This window comes from Ixodes scapularis, unplaced genomic scaffold (genome assembly GCF_016920785.2).
Source record: "Ixodes scapularis isolate PalLabHiFi unplaced genomic scaffold, ASM1692078v2 PGA_scaffold13__105_contigs__length_92229423, whole genome shotgun sequence".
Classification (NCBI taxonomy): Eukaryota; Metazoa; Arthropoda; class Arachnida; order Ixodida; family Ixodidae; genus Ixodes; species Ixodes scapularis.
In genome coordinates, this window is record NW_024609839.1 from 56,636,823 (window position 1) to 56,661,676 (window position 24,854).

Below are 24,854 nucleotides of genomic sequence, written 5' to 3' on the forward strand. Positions count from 1 at the left end.
GGAAGTTGAAGTATCCTTACTCCAAGGTTGAGGGAAAATTTTACCAGGGGGCGATACCCAAACATCTCGCCGCAAATACTTCGTTTCCCGCTTAGTATAACTCGCTGTCAAAGCTATGTGGCACAAGACCGTGGCTTCATCTGTGGCTTCGCATGCACAAGAACGTGAGCAAATGATCTGAGCGATCAAAACCCATGCTCGCACCTGCAGCTTTGAGACCGTTGTACACCAAAAAAAGGTTGCATTTACATGAATGCGACCATAGCGCATCGAATCGAGATTTGACATTTTTGACTCGTAGTAGATGGGTAGAAGAGGAAGAATTGGGAAGACAGGCTGCCTGTGATTGGCCCCCTCTTGATTTGACGCGCTACGATCGCATTCTTGTAAACGTAGCAAGCGAGAATGTCGGGAACGCAGGTACAGACTTTGCAGGTGCTGGCGCCTGCATCAAAGACTGTTTTAAAGAAAAAAAGTCTAAAACGAACGGCATTTTGCGCGTTATTTTCTTCGAACCTTTTATACTGAGAAGGTCGCGTGCTGCGCGTGTACCTAAGTTCTCGGCATCTTTTTTTGATTCATGGGTAATTTAGGTGAAAGGTCTACTGACCTCACCTCACACAAGCTGTACCCTGGTCAGAAATACATTGCTGCACTTCGTGTTGTCTTACTTACTCTGTTCGTGCCTTGCGGCGCATTTTGGCAAAATAAGTCATGTACCAACTGGCCCATCTGTCACTATTGATGTGCTGCATACCTATGTATGTACAACACCGCGAAGTTTTGTTGTTATTCTGATTTTTCGAATCTGACGGGGGCTGCTTCGGAGAAGCCACCGTGCAATTGAGTCTTCGGTTGCACGTCAAAAGATCCACAGACGGTCTGAGTTATTCTTTACTGCCCTCCGCCGGGGCGTCCCAGATGATCTTCGCTGGTTTGGCACGTAAAACCTAAAATTTTGTTTTTTAGCAATTTCAATTTCCATGGCTGTTTCAGGTTCAGCCGGGACATCGACCTGGTTGACAAGGACGTACTCTTTTACGCTGCGATGAACATGGCCAACATAGCGTCCATGTCTCTACTTGTCGTTGTGCTCTGCATTCCGTCTTCGTATTTTGTCTTCATCGTGGTAGTGACTTCAGTTCTGTTTAGTGATAAGACGAATCTTTATCCGAATCGAGATTCGGAGACGAATCTGAAGAATCGGAAAGATTCGAAAAAGTAGCCGAATCTCAAGCGATTCGGAAAAGTTCGGAAAGATTCGGAGCGTTGCCATGGTTGCCAAATCACGTTGATGTGTGTTTCAACTTTTCTTGATATTAAATTAAATAAATTCTACAAAGTGCACGAAATAATATTGTAATACAATATTAGAGTAATAAATAATATGTTCCGCTTTGTTAATATTATTTTGGATGTTTATCGAGAACGGTAGCCTAGCCAGACATCGCGGAAAAATTGGTTTCGGTTCTGGATCACGACCCAAATAGGCATGTTGGTGCACGCACGTGGAAACACATGCGCATGTTTTCATCGCCGCAAGAGATCGATGCTGTACATGCTGGTCGGTACAGACACATTTCGTGCCCATAATTACTATCGCAGTGGCACACACCACATAAGTGAGTATGTTCAATTCGATTATCTCCAACGAGTGCCCACTGAGGTATTTCTATTGGAACACGGGAAACAATCTGAAACTCCTGGTTAATGCAGGCTTTCCGATTTAGTGTTTGTTTTCGAACAATGAAGTTGTGTTGGACACCCCTGTGTTGTGTTTCTTTTTTATCAAATGAAGTTCATGTACACAAAACTTGCTGCCGAGAACGGAGAAACGACAGTTTTTCTTTGCCACCGGTCCCAGTACGCGGCCTAAGTTGTGACGAGCAACATTCATCTCGCTCTCGCGCCTTACAGGTACAGACATACGCAGCTCTAGAGAAGGAGACGAATAATTTGCTTGCCTGAATATATATTTATTGTGAGTTGCGCCAGATTACATATAATACACAGCGTTTCGCTACATTTCACCGATCACCGCGAAACCGCACGGAAAGCGAGACCGTGCATTGGTTAGGCCTACGTCAACCACATCGATCAGCTCAGCTGGACCTGGGCGCGTGCCAGGGTTTACAATGACAGTACAGTACATATCATACGTTGAAATAAACAAGACGATATCTGCTTATATGCAGGAACAGTATTTAAGAAGCGCTCAACTGACCGCATACGCGGGGTTTACGACAACCTTCATGCTGCCGCCTGCATCCAGCGACGAATCTGACGAATCTCCGAATCTGCCGAATATTCGTCGCGAAAAGTTCGGAAATTTCCGACTCTGTCCGAATCCGAATCTCCGGTGATTCGTCCCATCACTAGTTCTGTTTCTGAGACTGATGGTAATAATTTCCCCTGTGGTGCTCGGAGTCGAATAGACCTTGCTCTAAATTACTGAAGCACCATGGAGAATGCTGGAAAAGTAGGTACACGCGTAATACGCAGTCGCCTTCCGTGTAAAGGTTATAAGTAAATAATCAAAATATTGTGTTTAGGAACACACGTGCAAAGCGCCACTTATTTAAGTGTTTGCCTTATAACAGTTACTGCTGCGGTCGCTAACACATGCAAAGCGTGTTCCTACATTCACGGCATTATCATTGGTGTTTAAGTAATTCTGCAAAAGCTTTACTATCTTTGAACGCGTCCCTGAACGTCCGTTGTTTTATTAAGATCTTATTATCCACCTGTATCTCCCTCTTTGCTTTCTGTGTGTCTGATTATAAGGTCACGTATTTTTTGTTTTCATTTATAGGGTTAAACCTCTAAAAAGTAAAGCGGAGCCAAAAATTACCCGCACGTTCATTCGTACAAACGCGATGAAAGGCGGTAACTTTAACGGAACGTCGTATGTGAAAGCAGTCAGAAAGGGCAATGATGGTACGGTGATGAAATGGTTATAATATGCCGTGTACACGTCCTAGAGACCGACGTCATGAACGACGTCTAGGACTACCGCCAGGACTCCCTCATGAACAGCACATAGAACGACATCGAGGACGACGTCAAGTATGGCGTCTAGGACGACCTCAAGGATGACGTCTAAAACGACGTCGAGGACGGCGTCTAAGACGACGTTGAGTACGACCCCTAGGACGACCTCAAAAACAACGTCTAGACGACGCCGAGAATGACGACCTAGAGGACGACGACATGAACGACCTCTAGAACGACGTTGAAGACGACGTCAACAACGTCAGGTGACGTCAGCTACTGGCGCTTACAAGCTTACGCGAACGAAGCTTGGGCAACCGGCGCCTCAACCATGATCGCTTCTGCCGCGGACATTAGGAAGTTTTCGTAGACCGGGTTTCCCTCTCCGCTAAGCCCTGCGCAACGAAGAAGCCGCTACTGCGCCTGCGCGCCGATAGCCTTGACTGAAGAGTTCCGGGTCTCGTTGCGGAAAGCGTTGCGTGACGGCGAAAGCGATCTACGAAAACTCCCTATTGCACTTCAGCCAGAGGCGTTGCGTGACCACGTGACCTTGAGTGTGGTTGGGCCTGGGAAGCTACCGCTTTAAAAGGAACCTCCAAGCGTTATGCTCCCTCTCAATCCTTGCCCCCCTTCTCTCTTCCCTGCTGCATTAGAACCGGTTCTCTGCACTTGACGACAACACTTGCGGCTTCCGACGAGCGGATAGGAGCAGGGTGTCGAACCGGAACCGAACCGAACCGAAAACCGGAACAGAACCGTTATTTTTAGCCGAACCGGAACTGAACCGAACCGAAATTTTCGCCGCCATCTTGGAACTGAACCGGAACCGAACCGAAAAAAAAATATAACGGTAACCGGTTCAAATTGGTTCAAGGTAATATTTCTTTTTTTTTCTTTTTTGTTAGTATTACAAAACGAACATATGCGAATAAAAAATTGGTGGCTGTATTTCTATGTATGGATCAAATCGTCATATACAGAATTGAAAAGTATGGTAAGTTGTCGGTTTTCATGGCACTATGATTAACCATGTGTCACGTTATCACGTGACGTCCTGGTGTCAATACATGTTGTCACGTGACCTCGTGACGTCATGTGACTCACTGCGTCAAATCGATTTAATTTGAGGAAGTCACTAGATGTATTAACATTGTTGACAGCATGACGTAACATGACATCACAATTTCGCACCGAGAGTCACGTGACACCGTGACGTAAGCGATTTTCATAACCCCTTGTCGAGTGGTCGGGTTCATGCCAATCAGCACCGCCAAACATTCGGGTAACGGCTCATGTCAATTACATATGATAGTAGCCCAACTCGAAAAATATCTGAAGCTCAGCCCAAGCGTTTGTTTTCCAAACCCTAGCCGCCTAGAGCACGACTGTGACGAACACTGGGGGTATCAGATCACGTCGCCGCTTGTTTAAATTGCGAGTTCAGGAGAGATCGACAGCTGTCTCTTTCCTTTACTTTTTCTTTATCTGCTATTAGGGGAAAACTAATGGATGTTGCCGCAAGCTATCAACGTTAGGAGTTATTTCTTAAGACTATTCATTGAAAGTACAAAGAAAAATGTTCCAAGGCCCATTTTACTTTATTGAGGCACCCAAATATTTTTTCGTTGTTGCTGAACTGCATCCGAAAGATGTCCCTGAGAATAGAAATACTGAAATTACTAAATGCGACTTATTAATATGACGTTACATAGAACTACACATGTGTGCGGAAGGAATAACAAAGAAAAAGGATATTTTAGTGACCTCAGAGAGACAGCCGAACGTTGGCGGTCGCTGTAAGTCTCACACGTGCGTCGTTCTCAAGTTTTTGCGCAAGTTTCGACTCCCTCTGTACTTTGCTTAAAGGTGCTGTAAAAATATTTCTATACATCACTAAATACTACTCAGGATCACCCCCTAACGTTAATAACTGCTTGAACTTGGCTTTCCTATTTTTTCTAGGCAATGGCAGTCGCCAAAAAAATTTGAGAAATATGAGCATCGGTCATCCCCTCAACTCGGAGCCAGAAGCGGCCATGTGGCCTGGTGCCTATCTTATGCCGCCAACGTTAATCATGCCCCCGCGCTGGGGTTTTAAAGGAAGAAAACGCGTGCTCAGCTCCAGGCATTGTTAGAGTTCGGCTATTCTCATCACCGCAGTGGTTGGACACGAGTCACTACCCAAGTGTCTGCCAAGACATTGAATATTACGAGCCGATGTACGGCGCTCAGGCAGTTCTCCTGTCCAACCCATGAGCCGCGCTCGACTGCCGAAAGGCGGGTGGTTTTGATCCTACAATTGCAACATCAATCTTTATGAAGGCAAGACTAAAAGAAATAGTCTCATTTAATCCTCGCAATTTCACCGCGACAAAAAAGCTTCTCAATTAGTGGCGGCCCGTGCGAGTATACCTGGGCCAGAGGACCAGTACGCCTCGGAAAAGTCATGAACATTCCAACCCGGTGTCGTTTTATGACCGATCTAAACTTCATCGGGTGCAAAATAAAAGCAACGAAGGGTTGCGGTTAACAGGCGACAAATAAAATTGTCGAATGAACACACACCAACGGAGGAGGCAGTTCCTCAGGAATACTTTCAGCCTTTCCACTCTGGTGAAGACGGAAGACCAGCGAAGCTGTACCACGTTGGGAATGAAGTAATGGCCGGCCGCAAGTCGGTAAGCCAGAGTGAAAAGGCTGGAGAGGTTGCCGTCGTCATTTATAGATGGCGGTAGCTGTCCAGAGTTTAGTGCCATCATTTGTTTGCTGACGGACACGACACTGGGGAAACTAGCCCTTAACATCTCCGCTGTAAGAAGAAGTGTGTGTGTGTGTGGGGGGGGGGGGAGGGGAAAAGTTTTAAAAACATACTGTGTTGTAAAGGTCTTTGGAGCAGACCAAAAAGCGTGACTCCGGAAACTACTTTGCTTGCACGAACGCTCTTATCAAAAAGCACGTTTTTGTCGTGCCAGACGCTCGCGCCGTTCTATAGTGAAAAGCGTCTGCCTCGCAACTAAAAGCTTGTGGGTTCGAATCCCGCCTAAAATTCTTAATTTTTTTTCTTTAAGGCAAAATAATTAGTTTCCAAAGTGAAATCATTTGAGACATACGGCGACCTTTAATTCGCATTACATCTCATGTTTTAATCACTCTCATTCCACGCGTGATGTCACGTTTCACGTGAGCATTGTGGGTTGCTTGAAATTCTTGCGCGAGGGTATGTAGCTCTGACGTCATGAACCTATCGACCAATCAGGATTTACCAGTCACGCCACCGACATCGGCTTTTCTGCGACATAAGCTCCTTAACGCTATCGAGTTAAAATCATCAATTAGCAAAGCTGATGCTCATTTGCAAATTAAATTGACCGGCATCTTGTCAAGAACAAACCTCAACAGCCAGGTTATGCCAGCTTTTTCTGCATAAGAAAATGTTCACTTGGGAAAGCGCTATTTTGGGCCAGATTCGAACTGAGTGCGAAGGTGCGTATAGATAAAGGCCTTTTTACACATGTAGCGGAGTGCTACAAGCGTAGCGCTGACCTCGCACTAAGCGCGTGCTGACGTGGGCGTTCACCAGCTTTGTGTCGCACCGTCAATACTGTAGTTCATGGCAGACAATAAGTAGCAGACGACACGTGAGAAGCGCTACATTAGCGCTTCGCTGCATGTGTGAACCGGCCCTTAGAGTGAACAATTGCGATTACTTCTTACTGCATGATTAGTGGCATGCGTGCGGTGCTGAGTGTAAACAATGTTTGGTTAGAACAACAAGCATTTGGATTGCCGCTCGGTTTTTCGATAAAAAATTAACTGAAAGGAATTATACTAAAATTTTTGTTACATTCTGAAAATTTCATTCCTTTTAGCTCAGTTGTGTCGTCACCATATACATATATATTGTGAACTGTATTTCGTAAACCTTATTTCATAATTAGCATGAGCACCGATTGTGGTGTATTTACAAGAAAAACGGGTTACAGAAATCAGCCCGGTTAGAACACGGCTGCATGCTGTCGCTCGGGTAGGCAGTCAGTCAGTTCACGCGATAGTCTCGCGCGCACGCTGCACGTCAAGGCACGAGCACTGCCACAGATATAACATTTCCCCCGGCGTAATTGAAGAAACCAAAGGAAAACACACACTGCACACAATGCCGAAAACGTTATGCGTCGTATCTGTCTGGAGGACGACGATGTCTTGTGGGGTAGCGCTGTTGCACAGCGGGATTGTCGGTTGCCCTCTGTGGGGTGGTTGCAAACTCACTGACCACAGGCTCGTCGACGCAGTTCTCTGGATCCCTCAAATCGGGCAGGAATCCGTCTGATGTGGCTTGCATCGAGTTTTCACGATGATGAAGCATCTGGTCTTGGTGACGGCGCCAGATATATATGCCCCGAGCAGTCGTGACTCGAATCTGGAACGACACTGGGCCAGATTGCTTCAGAATTGTGCCGGGAATCCACTTCTGGGAGCCTCTATAGTTCCTCACGAGAACATTGTCGTTCACACTAAAAATCCTTGTTCGCGCCTTTCGCTGCGAGGTCTGGACGAACTGTTGATGTCCTACTCTTCCCCCAACGGAAGGCTTAATGGCATCGAGGCTTGTGCGAAGTCTTCTGCCTAAGAACAAACTGGCAGGTGTTTCTTTTGTCGTCGTGTGAGGGGTATTGCGGTACGTCAGAAGAAACGTTTGTACCGTCAACTCCAGGGAGTCTTGCGGTCGTCCTTTTCGGAGAGCAGACTTCAATGTCTGGACAAACCTCTCCGCGAGGCCATTAGTACTCGGGTGATAGGCCGCGCTCAAGATGTGACGGCCTCCTAGATTCTTAATAAAAGACTTGAATTCTGTTGAGACGAACTGAGGACCGTTGTCCGTAACAATGGCCTCAGGTACACCAAAACGACAAAACAAGTCCTGAAGACGTTGGATCGTGTGCTGTGATGTCGTCTTCTCCATCACATAGACCTCGGGCCACTTTGAGTGTGCATCTACGGCGACCAAAAACATCTTCCCCTTGACTGGACCCGCGAAATCCAAATGCACCCTTTGCCAGGGCGATGTCGGCCATGCCCAAGGGTGGAGGGGCGCGGGGACTGGCTCGTTCCGCTGTTGATAGCATTCTTGACATGCTTTCACTTGCTCTTCCAGGTCATTGTCAATTGAAGGCCACCAGATGTAGCTCCTGGCTAATTCCTTGCTTCTGACAATACCTGGATGACCCAGATGTATCTCTTCAAGCAGGAGATTGCGCAGTTTTGGTGGTACGACTACCCGCATGCCATACATCAGACACCCTTGATGCACAGTGAGCTCCAGACGTCTGTCAAAGAAAGGCTTCATTTCCTTGTCAGTGATGGACGATGGCCAGCCCACGTGTGTCAAGTCGAGTACTTTGCTTAACAAAGGGTCGTGGCGTGTGGCACGATCAATGTCACGGCTTGTGACAGGTAGCGTTTCTAGACGCAGAGAATAGAAAGTTTCGTTTCCTTCGGTAGATTCATCTGCCACAATGTCAAGTGGCAATCTTGACAAGCAGTCTGCTTCAGTGTTATCACTTGATTTCTTGAACTGGAGCGAGTAGCTGTACGTAGACAGCGTCACTGCCCAGCGCTGCATTCGTGCAGCAGCCATTGCTGGAATACCTGTTTTCGGGCCGAAAATGGTTTGCAAAGGCTTATGGTCTGTAATCAAAGTGAAGAAACGGCCGTAAATATACACGTGGAATTTTTTAACTCCAAAGATCAGGGCCAGTGCTTCTTTCTCAATCTGACTGTAGTTCTTTTCAGCCTCCGATAAGGTACGAGACGCGTAAGCCACAGGTTGAACTTTTCCGTCCGGAGAAACTTGAGAAAGAACGGCGCCTATGCCGTATTGCGATGCGTCACAGGCGAGCTGCAGGGGTCTTTTGGGATCATAATGAACTAAGATCGGTGGGGAAGTCATCGCAGCTTTGATTTTCTGAAAAGCGGACTGGCAAACTTCGTCCCACGTCCATTCTTCTCCTTGTCTCAGCATCTTGTACAAAGGGTGAGCCAGCGTAGAAAGTTGCGGAACGAACTTTCCGTAGTAGTTCACCATCCCAAGGAACGACTGCAGTTGCTGCTTGTTTTTCGGAGCAGGAGCATTCAGTAGTGCAGACACTTTCTCAGGGGATGCGCAAACACCTTCAGCGTTGATGACGTTGCCGAGATAACGTAGTTCGTGCTGAAAAAACGAGCACTTGTCACGCCGCACTCGCACACCACGTTCTTGTAATCTCGACAAGACGGCTTCGAGATTGCTGAGATGTTCTTGCTTCGACTTTCCGGTGATCAGGATGTCATCGAGATAGCAGCTGACACCCTTCAGGCCCTTCAGCATATTATCCATTATCCTCTGGAAGATGCCTGGTGCTGATGAGATGCCAAAAGCAAGACGGTTCATGGCGTACAGCCCTTTGTGCGTGTTCAGCGTTAGCAACTTTTTTGAGTTGTCCGCCATAACCACCTGTTGGTAAGCCCTGCTGAGGTCGATCTTTGAGAATTCTTGTCCGCCAGCTAAGGCCGCCAACAGCTCATCAATACGTGGTATGGGGTACCTGTCCACCTCCAGGCAGGGATTGAGCGTAGCCTTGAAATCTCCGCAGAGGCGTATACTGCCATTCTTTTTTACTACAGGTACAAGGGGTGTCGCATACTCGCTGGTAGCCACGGGCGTGATGACTCCCAACTTTTCCATTTTTGCCAATTCTGTTTCGACTGCTGCTTGCAGTGCGAATGGAATGCTTCTAGCCTTCAAAAACTTCGGCTGTGAACCTTCACGAAGAAAAAGTTCGGCTTGTTCTCCAGAAATGGTGCCAAGCTCATCTTTGAACAGGTCGCTGTGGTTCTCCAACAAGGCGTCCAACTTTTGTTTGAGACTCTCCGACGTGTCGAGCCTGTTGACAGTGACCAGGTTCTTCCAGTCTAGCCGAATTTCTCGCAGCCATTCTCTGCCAAGCAATGCCGGTCCCTTGGTTTCCACGACGTACAGTGGAAGCTCCTTACTTTGGTCGTTGTGCTGCACAAAGACCAAGGCCCGGCCCTTCGGCTTCACAAAGTCTCCTGTATACGTGCGAAGTGTCAGCGTTGTAGGTTGTAGCTGCTTTCTTGGGAACAGCTTCCGAAATTCAGCCAAGGAGACAACGGACACAGCTGCGCCTGTGTCAAGTTCCATTGTAAGCTTCACACCGTCAACGTTTATGGGTACGGTGATCGGTTCCAAGCCCGCAGCCTTGACCGCTTGCAGAGATACCGCGTCGTGAACGGACGTCAGCGTTTTCACCTGCCTTTGTCGTTTCGATTTTGTCGGCTTCTTGTTACCCGAACGGCAGGCGCGCTGAATGTGCCCTTTCCGGTTGCACTTGAAACATGTGTCACCGACGTGGGGGCACGCATCACTGCGGTGGTTGGTCGAGCCACAACGGAAACAACTTGACTGCTCTGGTACTTGCTTGTCGATCCGCGCTTTGTGGTCGACCCGAACCTTGTGGACGTCAGGGACCGATGCACCGCTGGTGTGCGTTAACGCTGCACTTTTAGTTGCTATTTCCATCGCAAGAGCCCTCTCTACCGCTTTCTGGAAAGTCAGCTTTTTGTCTTCTGTGAAGAGGACGCGCTGCACATCTTCTCGGCGGAGGCCGCACACAAAACGGTCGCGTAGCGCCTCATCAAGAAAGCCTCCAAAATCGCAGCTCTGTGCTAGATCTCGAAGTACCGCTACAAATTCGGCGATGGACTCACTTTCTTCTTGCGAACGCTTGTAGAACTTCGCCCTTTTCGCTATGACGGATGGCTGCGGCGCTAGATGATCGCCCAGAAGCTTGAGTAACGCGGTAAACGAATTTTCGGACGGTGACTGCGGGGCCGTAAGCGACTTCAACAAAGCGTACGTCTTCGGACCGATGAGACTCAAGAAGGCATGGACCTTCTTACCTTCGGGAACCTCGTTTACCAGGAGGTATGACGCCAGTCTTTCTTCATAGGAGCGCCAGTCGCTCGTCGTATCGTCGAAAGACTCGATGTGCCCGATGCGACTCATGGTCTTCGCTGAGGGGTTGCCGCTTGATGGCCGCTCCAGGATTCCGAGGCTGGACAATCCTTGGCTCCAGTCAAGCCCCCAGCAGTCAGACGATGATCCAACCCGTGGACCCGAACATCCTCGTCGCCAATAAATGTGGTGTATTTACAAGAAAAACGGGTTACAGAAATCAGCCCGGTTAGAACACGGCTGCATGCTGTCGCTCGGGTAGGCAGTCAGTCAGTTCACGCGATAGTCTCGCGCGCACGCTGCACGTCAAGGCACGAGCACTGCCACAGATATAACACCGATGTCCTTATTTCATAATTTTATGTGATGTAATTAATTCCCTAGTTCAAGGACACAATCACGATTTCATTTTTAGCACTGCGACACAAAGTTGTGCCAATCACGGGTATTTTAGGCGACCTACCACACTTTGCGACAACATTTTATACCGTGTAAATAGATCAGCTTGAAGTTTAGAATTTTACTTAAAAAAATAGAAAACACAATAAAATACAGTATAGTTCTAAATTTGAAGCTGATCTATCTACAGGTATGTACCAACCAGCTCAACTCTTTACTCTTGTACTTAAACATTTTGATTCAGGTAAGATATATGTTACTGGTAAACAGAGGAATGTGGAGTCGTACGAACACGACGTTATGTATGTTAATGTAGATTTTTTTCTACTCTTGCGTCGAAATTAAATAACTGAATTTAATATTTTTGGTACCTAAAAACAAACGTAAATTGCACGGACGATCGAAGAAACTATATAGTTAATTGTTTCACGGGGTAAATAGTGTATATTGCCAGAACAACGCCAAAAATATATTCTCAATTTAGCGGTTCAAACCGGTTCGAACCGGTTAGAACCGTTATTTTTGGCTCCCCGGAACTGAACCGGAACCGAACCGATATCTGTGAACCCGAACCGGAACCGAACCGATAAAAATTTCGGTTCGACACTCTGGATAGGAGTACGCGAGAAAACAAAAATTGGCTTGCTATGTATGTTTATACAGCCTTGATGTTGGTACGCCTCAACGGGTGATCAGCCTCTTAGCTGTAGATGAGAAACTTAGCCTGTGCAGTACAACCGCTAACCTGGAGTTTCTAACGTGCATCGCGCAGTAGTGATTACACGAACGCGTGCCGGTAAGAACCTCGTCCAGATATAAACGGGCGGGGGCGGTGGGGATCGAACAAAGAAGGTTCCCAGTGCCAGGTTTCGCTCCACGCTCCGAGCTGAGACGCGTTAGCCCCGGGTGTACGCTCAGATATTTAATCGAATACATCCTCCTCCCCCATAACGCAATGACCTCGGCGCGGACAGGTTCGGTGGATTTTGAATGGCTGGATGACCAGCAACCTTCGTTTTTTCCGCATCGAATTGGGAGTGGTGTGAAGCGCCACCCTATTTCCATGGAAGTCGCGGTTATCCCGGATTCGCGCCGGTGGGCAAAAGGTTCGCCGCGGCCGTTCGGTCGATGCAAGTGTTCGCTCAATATGTGTGGTAGCTTGTTTCCTAAACATTTTTAGAGCAAAAATATGGCTTGTTTGTTTGTTTGGAAACGTCTTTATTGGGCCTTTTCGAGGCTGCTCTTGTCCTACGGCATCAGCAGCGGCGGGGGAGAGACACGGGGGATTTCTTTCCTTGGCGAGCCGTGTAGAAGCAGGGCTCCAGGCCCTCCGTCTGCGTGGACGAAGAGGCAGAGGTGCTTCCACAGGAGTTGAACAGTCCCGAGCGACGTGTCCTGGGGTAGAATCCAGTCGATGTAGCTGGTGGGTCGGTGTTCTGCCGGTAACTCCGACAGAATGCGTTCTCGGGCTGTGACATAGGTTGGGCACTCCCAGACCAGGTGCGAGGTGGTCGCCGGCACAGCGCAGGCTCGGCACTTGCCTTTGTTGGAATCATCGCCGAACATCTTGTGCCTGAGAGCCGGCGTGAGGGCGGTGTTGGTGATAATCCGCCTTGTGGTGACCTGTGCCCTGCGGCTCAGGTCTGGAGGCATCGGTGGGATCTCTCGGTTGTGACGGTTCGCGGGGGCGGCGTCTTGTCTCAGTCGGAGGAGGATGGCTTTACGTTCCTTCTTGGCAATTGCCGCTAATTCCGCGGAGTCTGGTAAGTCGTCCGGCGGGCCAGTTTCACTCGGCGCTGGGGCGTGTCTGGGCTCTTGTGTTGTTGGTTGCGTCCGACACGGTTGATCTGCGCAGTGCTGCTCGTGCCTCGCTGTGAGCCCATTCGTTCGCCCGGATACCCGCGTGTGCCGGGACCCAGTCGACTCGTAGTGTGACGTTCCTGTCATGCAGTAGGCGTTTCGCGACGTCGTGAATATTTCGCACCCGTTCGCTCTGACTCTTGATTGCGTTACGGCACTCAAGAGTCAGAGCGAACAAAAAAACAATATGGTGATTTTTTTTTTTTTTTTTTTTTTTGCGGCGCGGTGAGACGTTCAACCTGCCAGGGGAGAAATTTGCGTAGTAGGAGCGCCTTCTAATGCAGATGAGTGGAGTAGGATGTATTACCCCTAGTAAAGTATTAGTTTAATGAGCGCTCAAAATGGGAAAGTGCACGCGTGCGCGTACTTTCCGGGCTTTAACTACATTGGCAAGAAATGTTGTCCCCCGGTATAAATAGTAGGGTAGGATGATCTGCGTATGGGTTGCTTTTGTACGCTTTTATTTTCAGTCAAGAACAGGCCCTGCGAGGGGGCGAAAGAAGACCTGCAGCCTTCTGAAAAGGTCCCAATTCCTGGTTACTTTAAAGGGACGTAGTATTACACTCCGTTAGCTTCGTTGCCGACCGCATTCGACGTTACAGCGCCAAAAACGAATCCTCGCGGCGCTCGCATTCTGCGTGGCTACGTACTACCTCCGGCAAAGCCAATCACGCAGAAAGAAAAACGCAGAATCGCGGCACATTTGCTGCGTCTAATTGGCGTAGCCACTGGTAGCAAACGCACGAAGGTGACGAGCTTCATGGCGATGAACTCATCGCGCTACTTGAGTGGTTCCATCTTTGGAGGGTCGAGTTTAGAATCAGACAGAGTATAGCAGGATGATCGCTATCCCACCATCATAAAACGGTGCAGCGAGACGCTCCTCGGCACTGGGCACGGCAGCACTGCCAACATGAGGGCTAACAACCCTTTCGTCGTTCTTGTCCAGGTAAGCAAACGATTTTGCAAGTCCTACCGTAGCCATAATGTTTGCTTGATTTTGCTGCCGTGCCCACGGTCCTGTTACTTGTGGTTGTGCGATGTGTTTTTCACTCTGAGAATGCTACTTTTGCTGAGTGGGGATGTCGAGGTCAACCCTGGTCCAGAAACAGGCGCTATTTTACAAAAACTGAAAGAAATCGCCCGGGACATACAGGAAATTAAAAATGAAAAGGGCATAACAAAGGACAGACTTTCTGCGATCGAGCACAGACTGGAAAGTCTCAGTACGCTTCAGAAGAACGTCAGTGCATGTCGGGAGAGAATCACTGGACTTGATACGACTTTAAAAATTGTTACCAGAAAGGTAGACGACTTAGAAAATCGAAGTAGACGGTCGAATCTCATTGTCTACGGAATTAAAGAACAAGAGAACGAAAACAGCCAGACACTCGAAAGAGTAGTCGTAGGTGAAATTCTCGGAGAGAATTCTAAACGTACAAATAGCAGGCATCGAAAGCATTCACCGCCTCGGGAAACAGGCTGATAACAAGATCCGTCCAGTCATATTCAAACTACTGGACAGTAAAGATAAATCAAAAATTCTGAAAAACTGCGCCAAACCGAAAGGAACACATTTTTCAATCGGTGAAGATTTCTCCCGACACGTACAGCAAATACGTAAGAAGCTTTGGGACCGCACTAAAGCAAACCGAGATAAGCGAGAAAAGGTTTTCTTAACATATGATAAGGTTCGCATAAATGGACATATCTATGCGTGGGATGAGATAAAACAAGACATAATTCCCGTGGAAAAAAAACGATATTCCCGACTAAAACTAACCGAAAGCCACATTCTGCCATCTAAGCTTACAGTGGTAAATATAAACGCAAGGAGTCTTCAAAATAAAGCATATTCATTGGCGTTCCTTCTCTTAGAATTTAATCCACACATAGTGACAATCACAGAAATGTGGTTACATCCCTTAATACTTGATAGCGAAATTGTCCCACCAAATTACATCATTCTGAGAAAAGACAGAACGACTAGAGGTGGCGGAGTAGCAATACTTCTAAAACGAGGTATCCCCTACGAACATATGCCTGATGTGAAAGATGTTGAATCTTTATGGTGCAAAGTGTCATTCGATCATTATTCTGTTGTTGTAGGTGTCGTTTATCGACCTCCAAACTCCGACCACAAGTGTCTATACAACCTATATGATTACATGCAACAACACATTAAAAATCAAAGGATTATTGTGGCTGGCGATTTTAATATACCTGAGGTAAACTGGGATTTGCGGCAACTTAGCACTGTTACCTCTGATGTAATATTAGACATTTTATTTGCGTTTAATCTGTCACAAATTCTCATAGAGCCAATACGGGTGCAGGGAACGTCCAGCAGTCTGCTTGACCTTGTATTTCTTAGTGACCACTTCCCCCAGAGGCAAATCGATGTTGAAGTAGTAACGGGCATATCCGACCATAAAGCAGTTATATGCACCATACCTATACGTACATCTAGGTTCTCATACGGCACCATGAAAACTGTACTTGATTTCAACAGTGCCGATGACGCGTGTATATTAACCTACCTTGCCCATAGATTTTATGATTTCCGTTAACATTATGATGAGATAGATGTCAGTATTGACGACATATAGAACGAGTTTAAATCAATTGCCACGCACTGCGTTACACAGTTCATCCCAAAAAACAAAAAAATAACAAGAAAGCACAACCCATGGATCACGCGAGAAATTATCCACCTGAAACGCAAACTCAAGCGGCTAAGGAAATCATCTAAAATACACTCTATCCAGGATAACACCGACTACAAAGCAAAGATTTCAGATCACTCTAAACTTTTTAAATTAAAAATTAAAGAAGCCAAACATAAGTACTATAATGTCACCCTCCATGAGTTCATGAAACCGCCACCTCGGAAATTTTGGAACCACGTTAACCCAAAAAAGTCTCAAATGAATTGTATGAGCTCCATAGAGAAACAAAAAATGGCAGATGAATTTAACAATTACTTTAAGTCGGTATTTACAGCTGATGATGGTAATGACGGTTTAATTCTACCACAACGCAACACTGCAGAAGAACTTGGAAGCCTAATAGTTACGGAACCAGGCATATTTGCACTTTTACTCAATTTAGACACCAAAAAAGGTAACGGTCCTGACGAAATTCCGAATATGTTTCTTTTAAGATCCGCCGAATGGGTAGCAAGTATTGAGTGCTAATTTTTAACAAGTCTCTCTTCCTTTCTTCGGTACCCGCCGAATGAAAAGTTGCGAAAGTAATCCCTATACATAAATCTGGCGATAAGACTCTAACTTCAAATTTTAGACCCATATCACTTACTTGCACCTGCTGCAAACTTCTCGAGCATAATATTCTCAAAGTCATGACATCATTTGTAAAAAATAACAATATCTTATTCCCACATCAGCATGGTTTTAGGAGTGGACTATCGACCGTTACACAGCTAATTGAGATTCTTCACGATTTCACAATGGGTATAAACAACAGAAGTCAGGTAGATGCAGTATTCTTGGATCTCTCGAAAGCGTTTGATCGCGTTTCCCACGACAAACTGATAATAAAACTTAAACATGTTTTGGGCGAAGGACCGATAATTGCATGGATTGAAGACTACTTAAAAATTCGTTTCCAATTTGTTTATTACGAGGGACAAAGTACGCGACCAGTTGCTGTAGTATCCGGCGTCCCACAAGGTTCAGTTTTAGCTCCATTTTTATTTCTTCTTTTCATAAATGACATAGCCGATGGTATTGATGTTAACATAAGATTATTCACTGACGATTGTATCATATATCAAGAAATTTAGAACCAAGACAATCACATCCTACTAAACAAATTTCTTAAAAGGATTTCCGACTGGTGCGACGACTGGCAAATGATGATTAACAAAGAAAAAACAGTCTCCATGACTTTGACGAGAAAGAAAAAGAATGTCTCTCAGTTTCAATATAGCCTTAAAGATGAACCTTTGCATAGAGTCACCGAGTATAAGTACCTAGGAGTCTTGATAACATCTGATCTTAACTGGAACGCACACGTTAAATATATATTTAATAAAGCTCTCAAGAAATTATTCTTTCTGAAGAGAGCCTTAAAATATTCGTCTTGTGAAACAAAACTTCTAGCATATAAAACCCTTATACGTAAAGTGCTTGAATACGCAAATATTGCTTGGTTCCCTCACACGAATATAAACATAAACACGCTTGAATGCCTTCAGAGAAAGGCAATTAGTTTTGTTTATCACAAGTATGGTCGTTTTGACTCCCCCACAGAGCTTCTGAGAAGAGCAGGTTTACAGACCATTTCTGACCGCGCAACATTAAATCGTCTGCAATTTCTCTACCTTCTTTTACAAGGCGCCTTTAAAATTGACTCATTCAAGTACATTCAATTGTCTAACACAAGACCGACTAGACAAAAGCACAGCCATACACTTGTTGACTATTCGTTTCATAATAACACTTTTAAACACTCATTTTTTCCCTCTGCCATTAGAATCTGGAATAGCCTTGATCCACACGTGTCCAGTCACGGCACTGTTGAATCATTTATCAATGCAGTCGAAGAATTTTTTTCGTAATTATTGGATGTTTTGAATGACGAGAAGTGTTGCTCATTCGTTGTTAAATGCCTCACATGTATGTATATTTTTTTATGTACCAATGCCTGCAATAATCCCTTCGGGGATTGGCAGTATTTTGAAATAAATAAATAAATAAATAAATTATTCTGTTTTGGCACAAACTACTTGTGAGCCGAAAATAGCATTGTTATAGTAATAATGACAATGATAATAATAATAATCAAGAATCAAGAATCAAGAATAATTTTTATTAGGTGTCCAGGAACGACCATGCGGTCTTGGTGCTGGCATACCGAAACTTACACACTACAAAAAAGTAGGAAAAAACATAAAAAACTCAAAACATTGAGTAAAAGATATGATACATATAACGCATGCTGACACAAAGATACCATATACACAACAAGGAAAGAACGGAACACAGGGTCCGAACGCAGAGTAGGAAGACTACCACAACAACGAATATACCTTCTTAAAATAATATATAATAACATCACAATCACCGACAGGTTCAGAGAGACCCATACAAGAATCTAATGATCTGACAAATTCAGTCACACAAAAAATATCAAGATCACTTCCAATGCCATTATATGCCCGACACATACGAAATATCGGGTCCAAGATATTTAACGTTCGAGGAGAGTAAAAAGACGTTGTCAAACGGGTCGCTGTCCGAGGAACTCGCAAAGATATCTGTGAGAGCAGTTCTGAACAGTCGGCCATACCATGAAGGACTTTGAAAAGGAAAACCAGATCTGCTTTTTCTCGACGGTGATATAAGCTGTTCATTTGTAGGACGTCCAATACATTGTTACCCTTTGATAGAGATGTTTCATCTCGCAGATATCGATATCGATAAATAAATAAAAATTTGTTTTGCACTCGCTCCAGCCTTAGGAGGGTAGTTTTACAACTGCCATTCCATACAGGAGATGCATATTCGAGTTGAGACCTTGTCAAAGAGCGGTACAGGGTTACAAACGTTGTGGGGTTTTTAAATACTCTAGTCGTTCGACAAACGATACCGAGCGCGCGCAAGGCGCAGGTACTTATACGAGCCACATGGCTATCAAATCTCAAGGAGGAGTCAAAAAGCACTCCCAAGCCCCGCACTTCACTAGAACGGCACAATACGTCTGAGCGAACACTGTAAGGGAAACACGTCGTTTGCGTTTTGCGACTATAGGACATGACCTTGGTTTTCGAGCTGTTTAGTAGGAGACCGTTCAGTGAACACCATTTGCTAAATGAGTTTATGTCCTCTTGTAGAAACTTGCAATCTGAGATAGTTCTAATCTCCTTAAATATCTTAATATCATCAGCATATTGCAGAAAAGACGAGTTTACAATCTGCTTACACACATCGTTCACAAAAATAGAAAAAAGAAGCGGGCCCAGAACTGATCCCTGAGGTACCCCAGACGTGGCCGTGTACGTAAAAGAATACGCGCCGTTCGCACGAGCAACACATGTTCTATTAGACAAATAATTCTGAAACCAGTTGTGTAGCTTTCCACAGACACCAATACCACAAAGTTTTGATAAAAGAATGTTATGGTCAACCACATCAAACGCCTTACTCAGATCAAAGTAGACCACGTCGAGCTGGCCTCTTTGGCACACAACTTTGGATGCAATGGACATAAATGAAATCAAATTTGTTGTTGTCGAGCGTCCTGCTACAAATCCGTGTTGGTTGGAACTTAATACATTTTTTTAAACGAAAGGACAATGTTTTGTGGACCACCATTTCGAAAAGCTTCGAAAATGTACACAGCAGAGACACTGGCCTGTAGTTTGATGCAGTGGTACGACTTCCAGACTTGTAGACTGGGACTACGACTGACTTCCTCCATAAATCAGGGAACACTCCTGCTCTTAAGGAGTTGTTGAAAATATCATAAAGGATGGGCGTAAAAATTTCGTGAAATGCTTTTACAAGTGTTGCTGGAATACCATCGTGACCTGTGGACATGGTAGGCCTCAGTTTTTTTATGCATTCCTGAATCATTCCCTCATCCACAGGCAGGGAGGAAATGGATTCGTTCACGCTAGGGGATGGCGGCTGTTGGTACCCACTCCTATTGTGTTTATATACAGAACTGAAATGACGCGCGAATATATCGCATACACTGGACGTGGTCACATTCTCCTCATTAAGTATAATATCAGGATGTATCAATTTTCCTCCTCGAGAACGAACATGTCGGTAGAGTTTTCTTGGGTTTCTCCTCAATTCGGACTCCACTGACTCCACATATATCTTATGATCAATCCTCTGATGTTGCTTGCATAGGCGTCTATAATGAAGGAACTCAGCCTCCCACCTGAGACTGCCAGTCTTTTTAAATTTGCGATGAGAGAAGCTTTTTTTCTTCAGCAACTTTTTTAAATACGGAGAAAACCACGAGGGAAATTTTGAATTGGTATGCTTCTTTAGAGGAATGTAATGATCCATTCCCTCCTGCACCGCCGTGGTGAATTGAAGAACCTGATAATTGACGTCAGATGATTGCAGGATAGGGGACCAGTCGAACGTAGAAAAGTGGTTATATAATCCCACATAGTCACCAGCAGCGAAGTTATGCAGTTTGTCTAGGTAAGTGAGACTAGCAGCCGGTATACGGCTGACAGGTACATTCAAGGTTATAGCCACCTCAAGTGCAGGGTGATATTTGTCTGTCGGTACTAAAGGAAATTCACTCTTAGTTACAGAAACGTTATCAATGTTTGAGAAACAAAGGTCAAGCATAGCGCCTTTACTATTTTTAACCCTGCTGAACTGATTCAGGGCCATGAAAGAGGCAAAGTCAACAAGATGACCGGCCTTCTTTGCACCGTAATAGTTACTTGAAACAGCACTGTGAGTTTCCCAGCACACACCTGGTACATTAAAATCGCCAATTACTAATAGTTTGCATTCACCCAGTTTGTCTGCTATATCCTCAATTCCAAGGAGACAATCATTAAACTCCTCGGGTTCAATGTATGGAGGAAAATAAAAAGTACCTATCAGAACGCGTTCTCGATTATCACACTCCAGCTCTACCCACACAGATTCCGAATAAGTCTCTAAATCGGCGCGCTTGGTGCACCTCAAAGACCTATCGATTGCCATCAAGACACCGCCTCCCGTTTTCTTTCCGCGAGATAAATCACGATCACTGCGATGCACAAGGAAATCCGACGAAAAATACTCCCCAGACAGTATTTCTGGGCATAACCAGGTTTCCGTTATACAAAATATAGAAAAGTCAGTACATACAGCATTAGAAAAGAAGTCACTGGCCTTAGTACGAAGGCCGCGAACGTTTTGATAGTAAATGTGCGTGCTAGTCATTTCCAGGCAAGATGGTTGGGGATCACTCTATACGGTCATTCTGATCATGCACGCGGCTTCCCGTCAGCCGACCCTAAAATTCCCTGAAGAGGCAGCCCTCCGGCCAGATGTTCGGGTCAAACAATGCCTCAATGTCGTCGTCCACAGCAGCGACGTGGAATGAAGAGTACCCACCATAGCGTGTCTTCAGCTTTGTGCATCGAAGCTCCTTTGGGCCAAGGAATTGTCCGAGATGTTCTCTGACGTCCGCCGAAGAACAGTTGGCGTCCAGACGTGTCACGAAGACAGCTCTGGAATGTCGCACAGACACCGATACGGCGGTAATTCCTCCATTCTTAGAACTTCCCTTAAAGAATGGCCGCTGGGGAATGAAGCCGGGGGAACGAAGTCCAGGGACCTTTCTCGCACTGTATTCCGGTAAGCCAGGCTGAGCCGCTGAGCGGCCACGGGCCAGTGGACCGGTCTCTCCCCTATTAGCCCCGAGAGCGAGCACAAGCGTCGCTGCGGTCGCCGCGCCCTGATTGGGTGAGGTGTGCCGTGACGTCAGGGGGAGTACTCCGCTCCGCGATCTCGCATCGGCTCGCCTCCCAGCACAGGTTTCCTGGTTTGGCGTTGTGTGCCACAAGCTCTTCGAGGAGCTGGATTTTGTTTACCCGGTATACAAGGCGTTGAGTTAGGCCGATATTGACGTGCTTCCGTGCATTTTATAAGCCTGCTTGTCCCTTTTACCTTTACAATTGGGTTACAAATTCCGAAAGCTATCGGCGGAGGCAATTCCGCCGATGAACCTCCTCGTCCGTCCAGACACATGGCAATCTTGCGAGGGGTCGGTGAAGCGGTGGCGCAAGTGTTTCAGACGCTAGAATTCTGTTCCTTGCATGTTCATGATTTAGGACGATATTACATCCCGCTTTCAAGGCATTTGAAGTGGCATTTATATCATGGGCCTTTGGGTGGTCGGCAAATTAGCTCGCGACCCCGACTCTGCGCTGCCACTCTGTATGCGCTGGTTCGCAGATGTTTTAAAGGCCCTGTATCTGATGATCTTTGAAGTGCTCGTGGAATAGGGTTGTTTTACATAAATGTAGCTTCTTCGTGAGTTAATTATATAGTATATACACGTATGCAGGCATATTGCTTAGAAGATGCACAATTACTGGAAATTAGTTTGTATGGTAGCAGCAAAAACGGCTGAATTGCCCCCTAGTTGCCGGTATGATATGTATTGAACTGCCAAAAATATGCACAGCAATAGTGACGTAATTTGGAATGGTTATACTTTTTCCTGACGTCCTTTATTCCAGCCTTTGGTATTCGGAAAATACAGCGTTGAGTCTGAATTGTCATTTCCAATTAAAAGAGACACTGCTGCAGGTCCCCAAAAGCTTCCTTAGCCTCCACACTCCCTACAGCTGCACTCTCTGACAACAGAGGAAAACAGGCGTAAAAGCAAGCATTCAAACGGCTGTCCAGTGGTAGGTGCAGCACTAGTAGCAGAAAATGTGGAACTTGTAAAGGGCGACAGTCTGCGTGAGAAAAGCTTCTGATATTTTAGCTTCAGGACAATTTGATTTAAGTAAAATCTCAATTTTAGGGCTTAAGGGACTAATAACAAGCTAGACACCTTCGCTTACGTTTGTTATACATTACTCAAGGGTTGATATAAACAAGTTTACAGATACCACCCATGTAGTCCATTGAAATACTATCCGAATCCAACCAAGGTCAAATGCGAGCAATGTATATTATAAATGTTTCTTGTTTATTTACTTTGCCCCCGCAATTGGGCTGTCGTACTTGTGATTCTCTCCCCATGGCCCAGACTGTATTTAGTATGTTGCTCGAACAACATGCAGCTTTTCTGTTTTGGACATCTTGTTTAAAAACAGAGATACAAAAAATAGTATCATAACCTGCTAATTTATTCAGACCATCATCAGCATGTATTGTGCGAAATGTAAATCTATAGTGATGCTCCTCCAATTGTGGCTATATTTCTTCATTTTCATATACCAGCTGCGATTCATGCGTTGCCTGCCCTGTCAACCATGCTTCAAATGTTGGTTGGAGTTTCGCCTGTAGCTACAGGCCATACCTCATTAAAGGCACATATAAAAATTTACACTTCCTACGAAAACTTACGCCAAAAAGATTAAACAGAAACGAGCGCGCCGACAGCTAGCGTCTTCACAGCCTCGACAGGGCGACCGCGGCGAGTCGGGGAAAAATTCTCTCCTCGCCGTGACGTCACCCCGGTTTGCCGTAAGGGGGCGCCACGCGAACTTCTCGGGGCTAATCTCCTCCCTCGTCTCGATTGCTGTGAGCAGCTGAGCCACCGGCCCCCTCTGCCCGCGTCGCCGAAGCGGCAACGGAGGGAATGCCCGTCAGCAACTCCGTCGTCGTCTCGCGGAAGGCTCTGCCGCTCAAGGTTAACCGGCTCTGGTCACGTTGATGCTCGGGGGGCGAACGAGGAGTCACGGCGCACGCCTCGCTGAAGGAAACAGGTTCTTCAGACACCGTCGAGGTCGATTTCCCCTTGGGGAATGGGGCCGCTCCCCCTCCCCCCAGCACGGAAGCATTCAGATCATGGCGGCCCGCCACGGCAGCGGAAGGCGGGGGTACCCCGACGTACCTCGGGCGATGCCGGAGTTCTCGTAGCTCCGTCTGGATGTTGCGCAACATGACCGAGTGAATTTCAGAGCTCCTCGTCAGCTCGCTGCGAAGGCGAGCATTCTCCTCTTTCACAGCCGTCATCTGGTCCGTCAGGAAAGAGATGCCGTTCAAGGCGTCGGCCAGCAGGTCTCGGAGAACAGCCACCGAAGTCGCGGCGACCTCGCCGAGCCGGTCCGGGCAGGGTGAGTCCTGCTCGTCGTCAGGCCTAGCTTCGTCCGAGCTAGGACTATGCGTGGGCTCGACGGTGATGCAGTCGTTGCATATAAATGGGCTTACCCCAGTCATCATTCGTCCAACCTCGCTGTCCGGAAGCATGACACACTTCTTGTGCCAGCGTTTTTCGCACTCTTTACATCGGAGAAACTTTTGTTTGCCGTAAAAAGGCTGAGAGCATAATAATAATAATAATAATAATAATAATAATAATAATAATAATAATAATAATAATAACAATAATAATAATAATAATAATAATAATAATAATTTTATTTGCACAAACTGGAAGGGGCCCATGTGGTGGTTTGCGGCCCGGGCTAGGCAGATAGGTGAAAACCCTTACGCAGAGCGCCTGCCAGCCCGCCACCACATGTGGAAAAATAAAACCGATGTATAAATGTATAGAATATACACACTACAGAAAGTGCATAAAAAGGAAAGAAGAGAAGGGGGAAACATGTATCACATTATGACGAGTATGCCACCTGCATCCCACACATTCCGGCAAGCTCTCGTGACTCTGCCCCGTTTGACGGCAGTGGGCTGCGCACACTGATCGTAATTGTAAGTTGTCAATCAATGTTTCAACTACCTCGTTTCCTGAATGGAAACGTCAAATCAAAAACGCGTTATCCAGAATGCACCGCATCATTCGTCACTTGCGCAGTGGACTGCGTAAATTACTGGTCGATCTTTTGTTCTCGAGGCAGAAAATATTCAGGAGAACCACACTCGCGAAAGCTCAAAAACGCACAGTTACCGTGTCGCCTACTCCA

General features: G+C 46.1%; 1 protein-coding gene and 3 pseudogenes across 1 annotated transcript; 2 read left to right on the forward strand and 2 right to left on the reverse strand.

The window, feature by feature from the left end:
• The window catches only part of LOC115327916, a 96,816-nt pseudogene extending 93,990 nt beyond the window's left edge, over nt 1–2,826 (forward strand).
• Nucleotides 2,827–12,649: 9,823 nt separating this feature from the next.
• Nucleotides 12,650–14,122, reverse strand: LOC121835442 (annotated as a pseudogene).
• Nucleotides 14,123–14,974: 852 nt separating this feature from the next.
• On the forward strand, nt 14,975–15,831 carry LOC121832905. The gene is made up of 2 exons (XM_042289642.1): nt 14,975–14,978; nt 15,077–15,831. Exons 1-2 carry the CDS (start codon nt 14,975–14,977, stop codon nt 15,829–15,831), a joined length of 759 nt encoding a protein of 252 aa, XP_042145576.1.
• A 7,714-nt stretch (nt 15,832–23,545) lies between these two features.
• On the reverse strand, nt 23,546–24,150 carry LOC120848858 (annotated as a pseudogene).
• Nucleotides 24,151–24,854: the final 704 nt, after the last annotated feature.